This window comes from Heptranchias perlo, chromosome 31, assembly GCF_035084215.1.
Source record: "Heptranchias perlo isolate sHepPer1 chromosome 31, sHepPer1.hap1, whole genome shotgun sequence".
Taxonomy (NCBI): Eukaryota; Metazoa; Chordata; class Chondrichthyes; order Hexanchiformes; family Hexanchidae; genus Heptranchias; species Heptranchias perlo.
Window position 1 is genome coordinate 12636587 of NC_090355.1, and position 14447 is coordinate 12651033.

General features: G+C 41.8%; 1 protein-coding gene across 1 annotated transcript in view; it reads right to left on the reverse strand.

Annotated features, from left to right (window-relative positions):
* The window catches only part of LOC137300497 (pappalysin-1-like), a 249366-nt gene that overhangs the window by 196083 nt on the left and 38836 nt on the right, over positions 1-14447 (reverse strand). Inside the window, exon 3 of the mRNA XM_067969581.1 lies at positions 143-288. Coding sequence (XP_067825682.1) covers positions 143-288 — 146 coding nt within the window. The remainder of the gene's footprint in view (positions 1-142; positions 289-14447) is intronic.

A 14447-nucleotide genomic window follows, 5' to 3' on the forward strand; every position in this document is an offset into this window, starting at 1 on the left:
TCTGAAGGTAATATCATGCAGTAAACTAAAGGAAAAGATTGATTTGGCCAACTGGTTGTCAACACAAAATAAAAAATCAAGATGAATGAGAAGAGTGGTCATCTATGTACAATCATTTTTTTTTAAATCATACGTCGTCTACCTAGATGTGTTAGGGCCTCTTTGTCCCAAGGCCATGTGGCAACTCCAGCCAGCTCTTCATCAGATGAATTGGCAAAGAATATATTGAGATGTGTTGCAGCATCCAGTTTCAGAATGTTCTTCAGTTCTTTCACATCCAAATATGCCCTGTAATCCAAACATAAGTCCTATGAAAAAGTTCTTTCATGCCTCATAATCTCCTTCAGTTGACATATGATGCAGGACTCATTCCTAGTAAACTAGTCCAATAGTAATCACTCTCTTTCCTGTTTCAAAACTAAATATAATGACATTAGTCTTTATATTGTACCCCATTTACATGGGTTCTTTGTACTTGTCAACCTGCCCAAGTGACCCTTATTCATGTGGGCCTTGGGCCTGTGGAACTGGACCTCAGCAAGGATTCAACCCTTCAGGGGCGGTAAGGATGGGAGAAAATTGCTGAAAAATTGGTGAGGGAAAATGTTCCTCTAATGTGCAGAAGAAGAAGCACACAATATCCCCTCATTGAAAAAGGCAATTTGATTTTTAAAAATTTTGACATGTGCTTTCCTTCATATCATTTTCCTTTTATTTATTTAATATACAATACAATAAAGAAAAGGTGAAACATCTTTTGAAAACATTATCACCTCTTCTATTGAACACCATTGTGGCATCACCACAAAAATTGCAGTGGTTCAAGGAGAAGGCTCACCACCAACAACTTCCCAGAGCAAATAGTGATGGGCAAATTTATTTTAAATCTAGTTATCCGACGGTGAGCTTGCAGGAACAACCTTGTGATTAATTTGCCCTCCAGGGTGAATGCTATCACACATCAATAAGGTGAGGTTCACTGAGGAATTCTGTGATCGCTATTGCAAGCAAAATGTTGATGCTAAATTAGATTAGAGCTACCTCATAAAACTAATAGTAGACAATTTTTTTTAAAAAAAGCAGAGACTTGGAATGTTTTCAAAGGAATTATTCAATCTCAGAGTTTGCGTGACAATTATAAATTGCTGCAGTTTCGCTCTTATGGTCTATGACTTCATTTGACCCCAGAGGTTGAATCACTGCCTTGTATTCACTCCTAGGTATTCATTATTCTTTAGCTAATCACTTAATTCAGAAGAATTAAATCCTGAAGGAAGCCAAACCCAGTCACACATCCCTATCTGGTCTGTTGCAACACCACATAAATGCAGGAAAAAAATCAGTGGCTTCTATTTAAAGACGTATTAACTCAATTGGTTAAAGTTCAAAAAGCTTGATACTAATTAATTTTACTGGGGATCGTGTAAAACTGAGACTGACAAGACACTCACTTTTGTGCCTGTAAGTCCAGCTGACTTGGAGACAACATGGAGGCAGTACTGTCTGGGTTAAAATTGTGGCCTAAGTACCTCAGACAAGGGAGCAGAAAAATCACCTGCTACTGATGACTATGCGGTGGCCCCTGTAGAAAAGTACACATGGGTGGGAAATAACTTTGCCGATCCTGAGCTCCCAATGGGGAGCCATGCTTGTGCGTGGACATTGGATAGGCTGCCATGCTCCTTCTGATCGGGTAAATTGCTGCCACTCGATGTCAAGGCCTACATGAATAAGGGTCACTTGGGCAGGGAACAGGAGGAAAATCAGAGCCTGTGGAACTGGACCTCAGCAAGGATTCAACCCTTCAGGGGCGGTAAGGATGGGAGAAAATTGCTGAAAAATTGGTGAGGGAAAATGTCCCTCTAATGTGCAGAAGAAGAAGCACACAATATCCCCTCATTGAAAAAGGCAATTTGATTTTTTAAAATTTTGACATGTGCTTTCCTTCATATCATTTTCCTTTTATTTATTTAATATACAATAAAGAAAAGGTGAAACATCTTTTGAAAACATTATCACCTCTTCTATAGCAATTTGAATTAAAAAATATAATGTAACATTGGAGGCTTTGCTGTGGCATTGCTCATGTTCAGTCAGATGATGCGTTTCACAAGGGCAGGATTGTCATATCTATAATGTATTATTCTGCTGCCCAGGTGAAACTGTGTCTCTTTAATGTCACAGAGTCTAACTGCTAAGTAAACGCAGTGTTAGGTCAATCAGAGTTTAACTGTTGCTTGGTGAGGGAACTCTGGAGATTGGAAAATGCTTATAGGTTTGAGGCATCAGATCAGAAGCATCCAGCATTAAATGACTAGCTTCCTTTATCTTTTTTTTAGAAAAAGACAGTTTTGATCTATTGTTCCTTTAATGGGTGTGAGGAAGGCAGTTTTACCAAAATACTCCAGGCCCAGAGAAAGGAAGGTCCTGAGGGGAGGTTCTGCTGTGCCAGGTTGTTTTTGTGGAGCCTGTAGGAGCAACCCTACTCCTCCCGCCCCCCACAAATATAAATTAAGACTCACCTTCTAGGCTCCCCTTTGGCTAAACCGCCAGCTGAAATTAGGCAGAGAGTGCACGGTTCCTGCTCCGCCTAGCTGAGTCCCAAAATGGCAATCGGGTTCCTAAGTCTGACACAGGACTCCAATTTGTTTCTTAAAATGGCCTCCCGCCTGACTCAGGCAGATGCCCAGCAGTAGGCCCTTGGATAACTAGATCAGCCACACTGTCAGCAGGAACAGGGCGGTAAGTCATACCCCACCATATTCAGAGCACTACCTCGCTGTTTCCACCCAGCAGGCAGCCTGAAAATCTCCCTCCCCCTTTATAGGTGTGGTTGAAGTCTTCTGCTTCCTTCTTGATGGTATAATCTTTGAATTATCTTCCATGGAATCTAGAATTGTTTTTGAGTGGGCATTATTCACAAAAAGTTAGGAGCCTCCTACCACGCACTAAACTCTGATTATTTCAAGCTTTGTTTAAGATTTGTGTCCCGCTTAGAACCCCGTTGCCAGATGTTCTGGGGGTCTGCTCATTCACCAATAACTATATCTCCTTGCGGAAACGATTTATTCACCACTCCAAGCAGTTCTTAGTTGTTCAATTGCCACACGATAAGAATTTCCAAAAATCTTTTGACAGAGATATAGCTAAAAAAACCAAACTGGAGCATTATTCTTTAAAAAATGTCCTGCATGGGATCAGTAGACAACTGCAATACATTAATATGTTCAATTCTGTTACCATCATTAATGAAATCATATACTAGATGGCAATCAGACCAATCCATGTAAGAAACCAAATGAACTACCCATGCTTTACAAACAACTTTTATTAATCTTAACCCTCAAAATCGTTAGCTGTGGCTCAGTGGTAGCACTCTTGCCTCTGAGTCAGAAGGTTGTGAGCACAAGTCCCACGACAGAGGCTTGAGCACAAAATCTAGGCTAACACTCCAGTGCAGTACTGAGGGAGTGCTGCACCGTCGGAGGTGCTGTCTTTTGGATGAGATGTTAAACCGAGGCCCCATCTGCCCACTCAGGTGGACGGAAAAGATTCCATGACACTATTTTGAAGAAGCCCAGAGGAGTTCTCCCCGGTGCCCTGGCCAATATTTATCCTTCAACCCACATCACTAAAAAAACAAATTATCTGGTTATTTTCACATTGCTGTTTGTGGGACCTTGCTGTGCACAAATTGGCTGCCACGTTTCCTTCATTACAATAGTGACTACACCTTAAAAAAGTGCTTAATTGGATGTAAAGTGTTTTGGGACATCCTGAGATCATGAAAGGCGCTATGTAAATGCAAGTCTGTCTTTCTTTCTTATCAGAAAATCCCCTACACATTACTTGCCTGTGTAAAATATTATAAACTAACACAAGTGATTTTTCACAGTAGAGCCATAAAAGATCTAATTGTGATGAATTTGATCCAAATATTTTGACCAGTAAAACTGCAATAAGTTTGATCATAGTGGACTTTAGCCTTGCATTATACAGTAAAATGTACTGAATAAATGCTTAGTACTGTAGTAGTACCGGTTTATTTACTATAATTTCTTCCATTGATCCCAGCAGAGGCTCCTGTATACTACAGAGTGGAGCTCAAACCTTGATAAGATTTAATGCTCAAAGCTATCTTGCTGGTCCCCATGACTTTTGTTCTAATGAACTTCTGCTGTACTGGACTGTACTACATCTGACATTTCCAAAAATTCAGTTGAGTCCAGAGGATTATATTCAGGTGCTTCTCGCTTTGGGTAGATTGGATTCAGATGGTGTTGTTGTAATTTCCCTTTTTTTCTGTTTCACTTAAGCTCAGTCCTTCCAAAAATCTGTCCGTAAAACCCATGAAGAATAACACACTTACTGCCAGCGATTGCTACCAGATTGCTTATTCTCCGCAGGTGTCAACTGTGGGCCGAGCACCTGGTCTCTGCGTCTGACAACACCATCTGCTACAAATGGAGGGGAACGAGGTAAACCACTATGCCCTTGGGGCAAGTACATTTTCAACTTGTGTGATGTAGGCACAGGGACACCTCGCCTACACCAATCCCTGGCTGAGGATCCCATTCCTCAATCTGCATTGAGGGTTCTGATTTCAGTGGAGAGACTTTTGTTGCAAAAGTCTCTCCACTGTGGGGGAGGGATACACTGGCAGGAGAAGGCCATAACAAGGGAGGGGGTATTTGCCATAATGAGCCATGGAGAATCTGCCAGAGTGCAGATGCCAGGGTCGAATGTGTGCGTTGTTTCTAAAATGGCACCATTGGATCTGTCTCGCCATAAACCCTTACCCTTGGAATGGATACCGCGCCTGCTGGGTGGGGGAGGGGCATTTCAAGGGCTGATCACTGTGTTCCCAGAGGTGGATTCCAGAACTCTGAGACACCGTCAGTCTTCCAGTATCTCACCCAGGTTTCTATCTTTCACTATCAGCACTGATAGTGAGTGTCAGCAGGTTATTTGCAGGGCATACTAGCCAAGTCTAATCCTTTCACCTACAATGCTTACTTTCCAGCAGAGATCACTGGATAGTGATCAATAGTGTGAACCCTAGCTGCTCTTTCTTTCTTTCCCCCTGCCTAGCCCAGGAGCATTGAGGTCAATTGCCACCAACATAGATCAGCTAGGTCGTCGTAGATCGGGATCGAACCTCAAACATTCCACAAAGCAGTTTATTTCCCAATTAAGCAGAGCTCAACTGTGCAACTTTTAAAAATAATTAGAAGCCAATGGACCAGACTGCTCGTTAATCTCTGGCTCAGTCCACTTACTACAATTCGTTTTGTTCTTGACAAATTCAGCTTGAGACATTCCAATATTTTTTTCACAATAGGATACATTGTGAGGATACATTATACAACGGGGTGTAACCTTAAAATTAGAGCTAGGCCATTCAGGGGTGAAATCAGGAAGCATTTCTTCACACAAAGGGTAGCGGAAATCTGGAACTCTTCTTCCCTCCAAAAGTTGTTGAGGCTGGGGGTCAATTGGAAATTTCAAAACTGAGATTGATAGTTCTTTGTTAGGCAAGAGCATTAAGAATTACTGAACCAAGGAGAGTAGATGGAGTTAAGATACAGAACAGCCATGATCTAATTGAATGGCGGAACAGGCTCGAGGGGCTGAATGGCCTACTCCTGTTGCTATGTTTCTATGTTCCTACATTAGCTTGGTTAGAAAATACTGTTCCTAGTTGTTTTAGTGGGACAGTTAGCAAACTGGTACTCTAGATCATGCAACCCACTTGGGATAATTTTACTGAGAAACCAGTCTACTATTGAATCAGCAGGCGCTGAAAGAAAAAAGAATGTCATTGCTTTTGTGGTGTTGCAATTCGGCATAAAAGACTGAATTTCTCCAGAATGATTTCTCAGCATGTTGTGAGTGAAGAGCTAAGGAGGACTATTTTGATGAGTAAATCACTGAAATGTGCAATTCTTAACTGGATGAGAGATCTTCTTTACCAAACCAAATTGGACTACACTGATGGATAATATTCTGGATGTTTCAGTCCTGACAACACATTTCTGTCAACCACTTTCGCATTAAATATAGATCAATACAGTAGTGCATTAGAGGGATTACAAGTTTAAAATATGGGTCACTTAATGGGCCAGAATTTACTGTGAACAGCGAACATACTCTCCATGAGCTTTTGCGCTGGAAATTACTGTAAATTAGAGATCCAAACAGCGTGACGCCCTCAACAGGGCATTTGGGACCTGTGTGAACAGGGCAAACAACTGTGTATCTCCTTAACCACTCAGATTGAAGAATTGTTAATGAGCAGCACAGAATCTGAACCAGGAAGTGTAAGTTAGAATAGTGAATTCAATATCAAATCAGGTACAGAAAGAGAAATAAAGAGAGGGTAAGAAAGCTTGGATTAAGAGAGAGAGAAAGAAAAGGTAAAAAAAAATTACATTTTTAAAGAAATCTCCAACAACAATTAAAAGCAGAAGGAATGAGACTCCACACTTGTAAAGGGTAATTTTCAGTGTCAGAGACATTGTTTGGCAGTAATTAAGAATTATCACGTCATTAAAAGGGTGTTTCCTAACTTTTTGCGGCGAGCTTAGTTCGTATCTACCATGCAAATACAGGAACTTCACGCCATTCAATGTATTTTCAATGGTGAGCCAGATGGCGAGATGCCGTTTTCGTGAAGCTGATGGAGGAGCAGCGCATCTCGGACAGCAACTTCCAGATTTCCGGGTCTAACTGCGGGTTTGCGCTCGCCGGAAGTTGCTGTCTGGATTGCGCATAAATAACGGTGAACGCTGTTAGCCTCACCGTCATTATCACAGTGAATTCTGGGCTATTCTCCCAAGAAAAGAACACAAGCAAAATTTATGCTAAATGAAAAGAAATGGACAGAAATATTCTTTTTTATCATTGTCAGGATGACATCCTCTAGTTATAGATAAACTTGAATATATTTATAATTATTTTGATTAGATAATAAGCAGGGCAATAGTCTTTTTCGACCTTACTGGCACAAGCCGTTAGTTTTGTAGGTCCAATATTACATTGGTGCATATAACAGGCAAGTATTGGAACAATTACTACAGACTGCACACGTGTTTTTAGTATTTTTTGGACCATGATTTCCAAGTGATTAGTGACTCTGCAAGGTCATTTCAGAACTTTTTTTTCTACAAATAGTCTCTGGAAAATTTCTACTTACAACTTGTTTCAAAAGTTAGGAATGTGTAGCAGCTAAGGTTGAGCTATATAGAATTTTTTTGCAGGGAGTGCAATACAGGTCATCTTAAGCTAAGAATATGAGAAAGCTTAGAATGAGAAAAGGCCATTCGATCCAACAAGCCCACTCCTTACAGAGACCATGCCTGACCACCTCCACATTTGACATTTCTATACATTCTTCCCCAACCCCATGGGAATCAAACAGATACTAATATCTCCACAGTCCTCTGTCTTCTGACAGTTCAGTTGATAAGTTCATTGCCTTGTGTGCAACTGAGACATGCAGACCAGGAACATCCCAGGTTCGAGTGCTGAGTTAGCTGATCTCAGGCAGCAGGGTTGCCACAATTTTTCTCAGCACTCCTGGGCTAAGGACCACAAAAATCACCCAGGGTACCCACTCATGATTGCAATCCAGTGACTGCTGCTGGAAAGTGCATGTTGAGAGCAGGATCAGGTTCAGGTATAATGCCCAGTTGTGAATAACCTGCTGACAGTTCAGTCTAGATTTTCTGATTGCCGTTATTTTAAAATGGGCTGTAACTCATTGAAATGTAACCAGCATTAATGTAACACCGATCAGAAAATCGTGGATGTCATACATGAAGAAAGGCCATTTGGGTGTAATCCCAGGCACTGTGATGCTACACTTCAGTTGTACATCAGACTTTTGCAGTTCTCTCTCTTTTTAAATGACCTCCTAATTCTTAGTGTTGAATCCTAGAGTCATAGAATTATACAGCACAGAAGGAGGCCATTCAGCCCATTGTGCTTGTGCCAACTCTTTGAAAGAGATATCCAATTAGTCCCACTCCCCTGATCTTTCCCCATTGCCCTGCAAATGTTTCCTTTTCAAGTATATATCCAATTCCCTTTTGAAAGTTACTATTGAATCTGCTTTCACAATCCTTTCAGGCCGTGCATTTCAGATCACAACAACTCGCTGCGTAAAAAAGTTCTCCTCATCTCCCCGCTCATTCTTCTACCAATCATCTTAAATCTGTGTTCTTTGGTTACTGACCCTCCTGCCAATGAAAACAGTTTCTCTCTATCTACTCTATCAAAACCCTTCATAATTTTGAACACTTCTATTAAATCTCCCCTTAACCTTCTCTGCTCCAAGGAGAACAATCCCAGCTTCTCTAGTCTCTCCACATAACTGAAGTCCCGCATCCCTGGTACCATTCTAGTAAATTTCCCTTACCCCCTCTCTAAGCCCTTGATATCCGAGATTAAAATATTTGCACTAAGTTCCAAAAATAAAAATGTGCAATTAAATCTACTGCAGTGAAACTATTAACAGGTCTGAGTGGGTAACAATATTGGGAATGCTGTACAAATTGAATCATTAAGTGTTTGCCCACAATTCCTTTTTCCGTTACTGTCAGGGAGACCATCCTGCAGCTTCTATATCGTATTCAAACTCACCTCTCTAACCTGACAAATAACAAACATTTAAAAGATGCAACTTTTGTTGCACTTGTAAAACCCAGCAAAAATAATAATTCAACAGATTAAAAACCAAACTTGGAGTGAAAATGTCCTCTGTATGCAAGGCATAGCAAAATCATAACCCTGATCTTTATAAATGCACTTAAGATTTTGCTACAACGAGAAATCTGCTTGGTTAGCACTAACCCAAAAAATAAGTAAATAACACTGTGTATAATGTTTACAAAAAAAAGATATAGAGCTGAATTCCAGAGGTGAGGTGAGAGTGAGTGCCCTTGACATCCAGGCAGCATTTGACCGAGTGTGGCACCAAGGAGCCCTAGTAAAATTGAAATCAATGGGAATCAGGAGGAAAACTCTCCAGTGGCTGGAGTCATACCTAGCACAAAGGAAGATGGTAGTGGTTGTTCGAGGCCAATCATCTCAGCCCCAGGACATTGCTGCAGGAGTTCCTTAAGGCACTGTCCTAGGCCCAATCATCTTCAGCTGCTTCATCAATGACCTTCCCTCCATCATAAGGTCAGAAATTGGGATGTTCGCTGATGATTGCACAGTGTTCAGTTCCATTCGCAACCCCTCAGATAATGAAGCATGCAGCAAGACCTGGACAACATCCAGGCTTGGGCTCATAAGTGGCAAGTAACATTCGTGCCAGACAAGTGCCAGGCAATGACCATCTCCAACAAGAGAGAGTCTAACCACCTCCCCTTGACATTCAACGGCATTACCATCGCCGAATCCCCCACCATCAACATCCTGAGGGTCACCATTGGCCAGAAATTTAACTGGACCAGCCATATAAATACTGTGGTTACAAGAGCAGGTCAGAGGCTGGGTATTCTGCGGCAAGTGACTCACCTCCTGACTCCCCAAAGCCTTTCCACCATCTACAAGGCACAAGTCAGGAGTGTGATGGAATACTCTCCACTTGCCTGGATGAGTACAGCTCCAACAACACTCAAGAAGCTCGACACCATCCAGGACAAAGCAGCCCGCTTGATTGGCACCCCATCCACCATCCTAAACATTCACTCCCTTCACCACCGGCGTACAGTGGCTGCAGTGTGTACCATCCACAGGATGCACTGCAGCAACTCGCCAAGGCTTCTTCGACAGCACCTCCCAAACCCGCGACCTCTACCACATAGAAGGACAAGAGCAGCAGGTACATGGGAACAACACCACCTGCACGTTCCCCTCCAAGTCACACACCATCCCGACTTGGAAATATATCGCCGTTCCTTCATCGTCGCTGGGTCAAAATCCTGGAAATCCCTTCCTAGCAGCACTGTGGGAGAACCTTCACCACACGGACTGCAGCGGTTCAAGAAGGCGGCTCACCACCACCTTCTCAAGGGCAATAAATGCCAGCCTCGCCAGTGATGCCCACAACCCATGAACAAATAAAAAAAAATACAGGGCTCAATTTTGAAATGGTGGTGGGTTGGCAGTGAAGGTGCACGTGGCAAACCCAAATAAAAAAAACTTACCGTTTCCGATGCGATCGCAATGTAGTTGAAGGTGATTAAAGTTTGTTCCAGGTTTAGTGCCTGGCAGCCGAGGAGGGGGGGAGAGAAAGAGAGAGAGCGAAACGTCATCCGGCGCTGGAATGGAAGATTAGGGGGGGAGAGGGGAAGATCGAGGGGGGAGAGGGGAAGATCGGTGGGGCATGGGGGGGAGAGGGGAAGATGGGGGGGGGAAGGGGAAGATCGGGTGGGAGAGGGGAAGATCGGTGGGGCATGGGGGGGAGAGGGGAAGATGGGGGGGGAAGGGGAAGATCGGGGGGGAGAGGGGAAGATTAGGGGGGAGAGGGGAAGATCGGGGAGTATCGGGGGGGAAGAAGGGGAGATTGAGGAGGCATCTGGGGAGCAAAGGGGGGAGATCGGGGGGATATCGGGGGACATCGGGGGGTGTGAAGAGGGGGAGATTGGGGGGACATCAGCAGGGAGAAAAGGGGGAGATCGGAGAGGGAGACATCGGAGCAGAGTGGAAAGGTAGGTTGATTTTGTGTTTTAACTTATTGCAATGGTTTGTTATTTAATTTATTTTGTTTCTTTTTGCCTGATCCGGCCCTTCCCGCCAGGTTCAGAAGCAGTGGGAAAGCCGCCCAGGTAAGTTAAAAATCATTCTAACTACCTAATATGTCACAAGTAAAGTGCCTTAAGTACCTTAATGAGGTACATTTGGTTCTTTAACATCGGCGGGACTTCCGGATTCAGGAAGCGCGCGCACACAGGTGCGTCTGTGGGGAACTCGGAAGTCGACGGGTTGGAGCCGGCTTTCAAACCCGCTCTGCATTTCTGCAATTTTCGCAGCCCCCCCGCCCCCAACGTACCTGCAATTTAAGTTTAAAATTGAGCCCATAAAGTCCCACTTTTTGTCAAACGAAAACCTGTATGTGAAGCTGGCTATTCATTTCATTGGTACAAATGCTTTTCATCTGATGTTTAAGAAAAGTAAGGTTTACTTAATGAGTTTCAAAGTGTGATTTAACAACAAGTAAAAAAGCCAACAGCTCTTCAGCAGAGTTTCTAAATATCTCTGTCTTTATCTTTAAACGGTGCTAAGAGACTTTTTTTTTACCTGCAGCTACGATATAGGTCATAATTGGTCCAAGGAAGTGAATTATAGCAACTGACACTGACAGAGAGACTAGACATTTCAACACTAGATGGGAAAGTTTCAGATCACAGAAGGTATTACATTATTCTTTGCACTGACCTGCCAAACGTGATAGGTGTGATAGAAAACTGACCAGCTCTCAAGAATTAAACATGTCTGTTGCAGGGAATGTCAAAATGTTCATAAAAGTCCCCTTTAAAGAACAGCTGCACATTATAATACTTTCTCAGAGATCTACAATCGATAAAGAGTGTAAAATATCACTTGTCATTCAGCCTTGGGCAATGTCGGCCAGACAAGCCATAATTAAATTTTATATGTATAAAATATCCCTAACCTTTCATCTTTAAATAGAGTATATTAAAAATATATTATAAAAATACCGAAAACCACAAATCTGAGTATCCGTTGTGTGCCAAAAAGCATTTTCTACATGATTCCAAAGTCTGTGGGCCAATTATCAAAGGTTGGCATTGCAGAAGCACTTTTCCTAACATGGCACTTTCTTAGCCAGTTTTTTGTATTGGTATTTTCAACAACTTTCATGCACATGACATGTCTGATTTTCATGCTAGTTATGGAATACTATGATTTGCCTATGAGGTGGTACTAATATTGTACATATATCTATCCTATCTTTAAGACTCTCCTTAAAACCTACCTCTCTAATAGACACCTGTCCTAATATCTCCTTAAGTGGCTCAGTTTTTGTCTGAAGTACTTTGGGATGTTTTGCTATGTTAAAGGTGCTATATCCATGCAAGTTGTTGTCATGTAATAGCATGTAGACCCAAGGGTGCAGATTTATGTTATGCTTTAAGGGCCAGATATGTTTGCCTGACCACTGCGAATAGAGAATAACAAATAGCTTTCCCTCAAACTCTAGTCATTCACAGAGGTACTGTAACATAGTACACTATTTCTTACTTGAGATTTAAAGAACATTGCGGACAGGGAAGGACTTTGAATTACCATCCGTTTAAGGACTAGCAAATTGTCTGTTCCATTTTCCCTGACTCCCACCTCCCAATAAAAGTTACAATCTAGGGCAAGAACCATGTAGGCAGGCAAGGAAGAATTCTGAAGATAGAGCACAGGAAAAAAAGAATTCACAAATAATTTAACTGTGTATGTTTTGGCAAGTATTGAGTCGGCCATATTTAGGACCGAGTTCAATAGGGCAGATTTTAGAAAGATGAGGAGCGAGCTTACTAAGTTGAGGTGGAAAGAGAAATTGGCACATAGAACTGCACAGCAACACTGTAATGATTTTAAAGTAGAGATTGCAAAGGACAGAATAGGTACATTTCATTAAAAAAGAAGGAAACTACTAGGAGTTTTAGGATGCTATGGATAAAAAATGGGGTTGGAATTCAATTAAAATTGAACCGGAGGGCTTGTGATCACTATAAAAATAATAATAATGAGAAAAACTAAAGGAGATTGTGAGAAAATAAGAAAAGAGATTAAGAGCAGAATAAGGACAGCTAAGAAGGAACATGAGGAAAAAATTTCAAAAAATATCAAAGGAGCAGTAAAGTATATCAGTAAAAAGGTAATTGCTAAAAGCAAGAAGAGAGGATTGTCAATTTGTAGATGATGGTCAAAAATGGCAGAATTACTTCATAAGTACTTTCCTTCAGTGTTCACTAAACAGAAGGATATTGGAGAGGAGGTGAATCCTAAAGTGGCTGAGAGCAAGATTATGATATTATGAAGAATAAAAGGAAAATTTTAGATAAGTTATTTAAGTTAAAAGAAAACATAGCTCCAGGGCCCAATGGGATACATCCTAGGATTACGAGGAAATTCAGGTAGGAAATTGCTGAGGCCCTAGAAATTATACTTCAAGGCCCTAATGTGTGTGGATATATGCCAAAGGACTGGAGAGTGGCCAATGTAGAACCCATTTTTAAAAAGAGAAACAGAGCTAATCTGGGTAATTACAGGCCAGTCCGGTTAACATCTGTGGTAGGAATAATGTTAGAGTCTTTAATGAAGGATGAAATGACCAAGTGTCTAGAAAATAGTTAGAAGTACCCAGCACTGATTTCAAAACGGATGATCATGCTTGACATACCTCACAGAATGAGAGAAATGCAGTGGATATAGTGTACATGGACATTAGAAAAGCATTTGACAAAGTGCCACATGGGAGTTTATTAGAGAAGATTAAGTGGTAGGGAACTGGGGGAGGATAGCAAACAGAATTTGGAGAATAGGAGTTAAGGACAGTTTTTCAGAGGTTGGAAATAGTTAGTGGCATCCCCCAGGGTTTAATTTTGGGGCCACTTCTGTTCACTGTGTATATCAATGATAAAGGCCTGGAGGGAATGGTTTTATCCCAAGGTATAGAATATAAAATCCAACAGGTAATGATGAATCTGTATAAAACCTCAATAAAACCTCCGCTAGAATACTGTGTGCAGTATTGGTTTCCACACTATCGGAAGGATATTGAGACATTAGAGAGAGTACCACACAGATTCACTGTGTATGGTATGAGGAAATACAAATATGAAGTAAGACTTGAAAAATTGGGAACAGCACAGATTATGGGGTAATATAATAGAAGTGTTTAAAATTATGAAAGATGGGAAGGGGTAGTTAGAAGCAGACTGTTTCCAGTCGTTGAGGGGTCAAGAACGAGGGGCCACAGATACAAAATTAAATATAAGAGATTTAGAACAGGGGGCAGGAGAAACTTCTTTACACAGAATGTTGTGAGGCTGTGGAATTCACTTCCAGAGTTAGTGGTTGAGGCAGAAAGTATGTCAACAATCAAGATTAGATTGGATAGGTGGATAGATTGGATAAAAAAACACAGCAGTAATTATACTGTAAATGGAAGTAGACTCAGTGTTTTGGAAGAGCAGAAGGACCCATCTTCAGCCAAAAGTGCCGAGTGGATGATCAATCTCAGCCTCCTCCCGATATCCCCATCATCACGGAAGCCAGTCTTTGGTCAATTCGATTCACTCCACGTGATATCAAGAAACGGCTGAGTGCACTGGATATAGCAAAGGCTATGGGCCCCGACAACATCCCAGCTGTAGTGCTGAAGACTTGTGCTCCAGAACTAGCTGCGCCTCTAGCCAAGCTGTTCCAGTACAGCTACAACACTGGCATCTACCCGACAATGTGGAAAATTGCCCAGG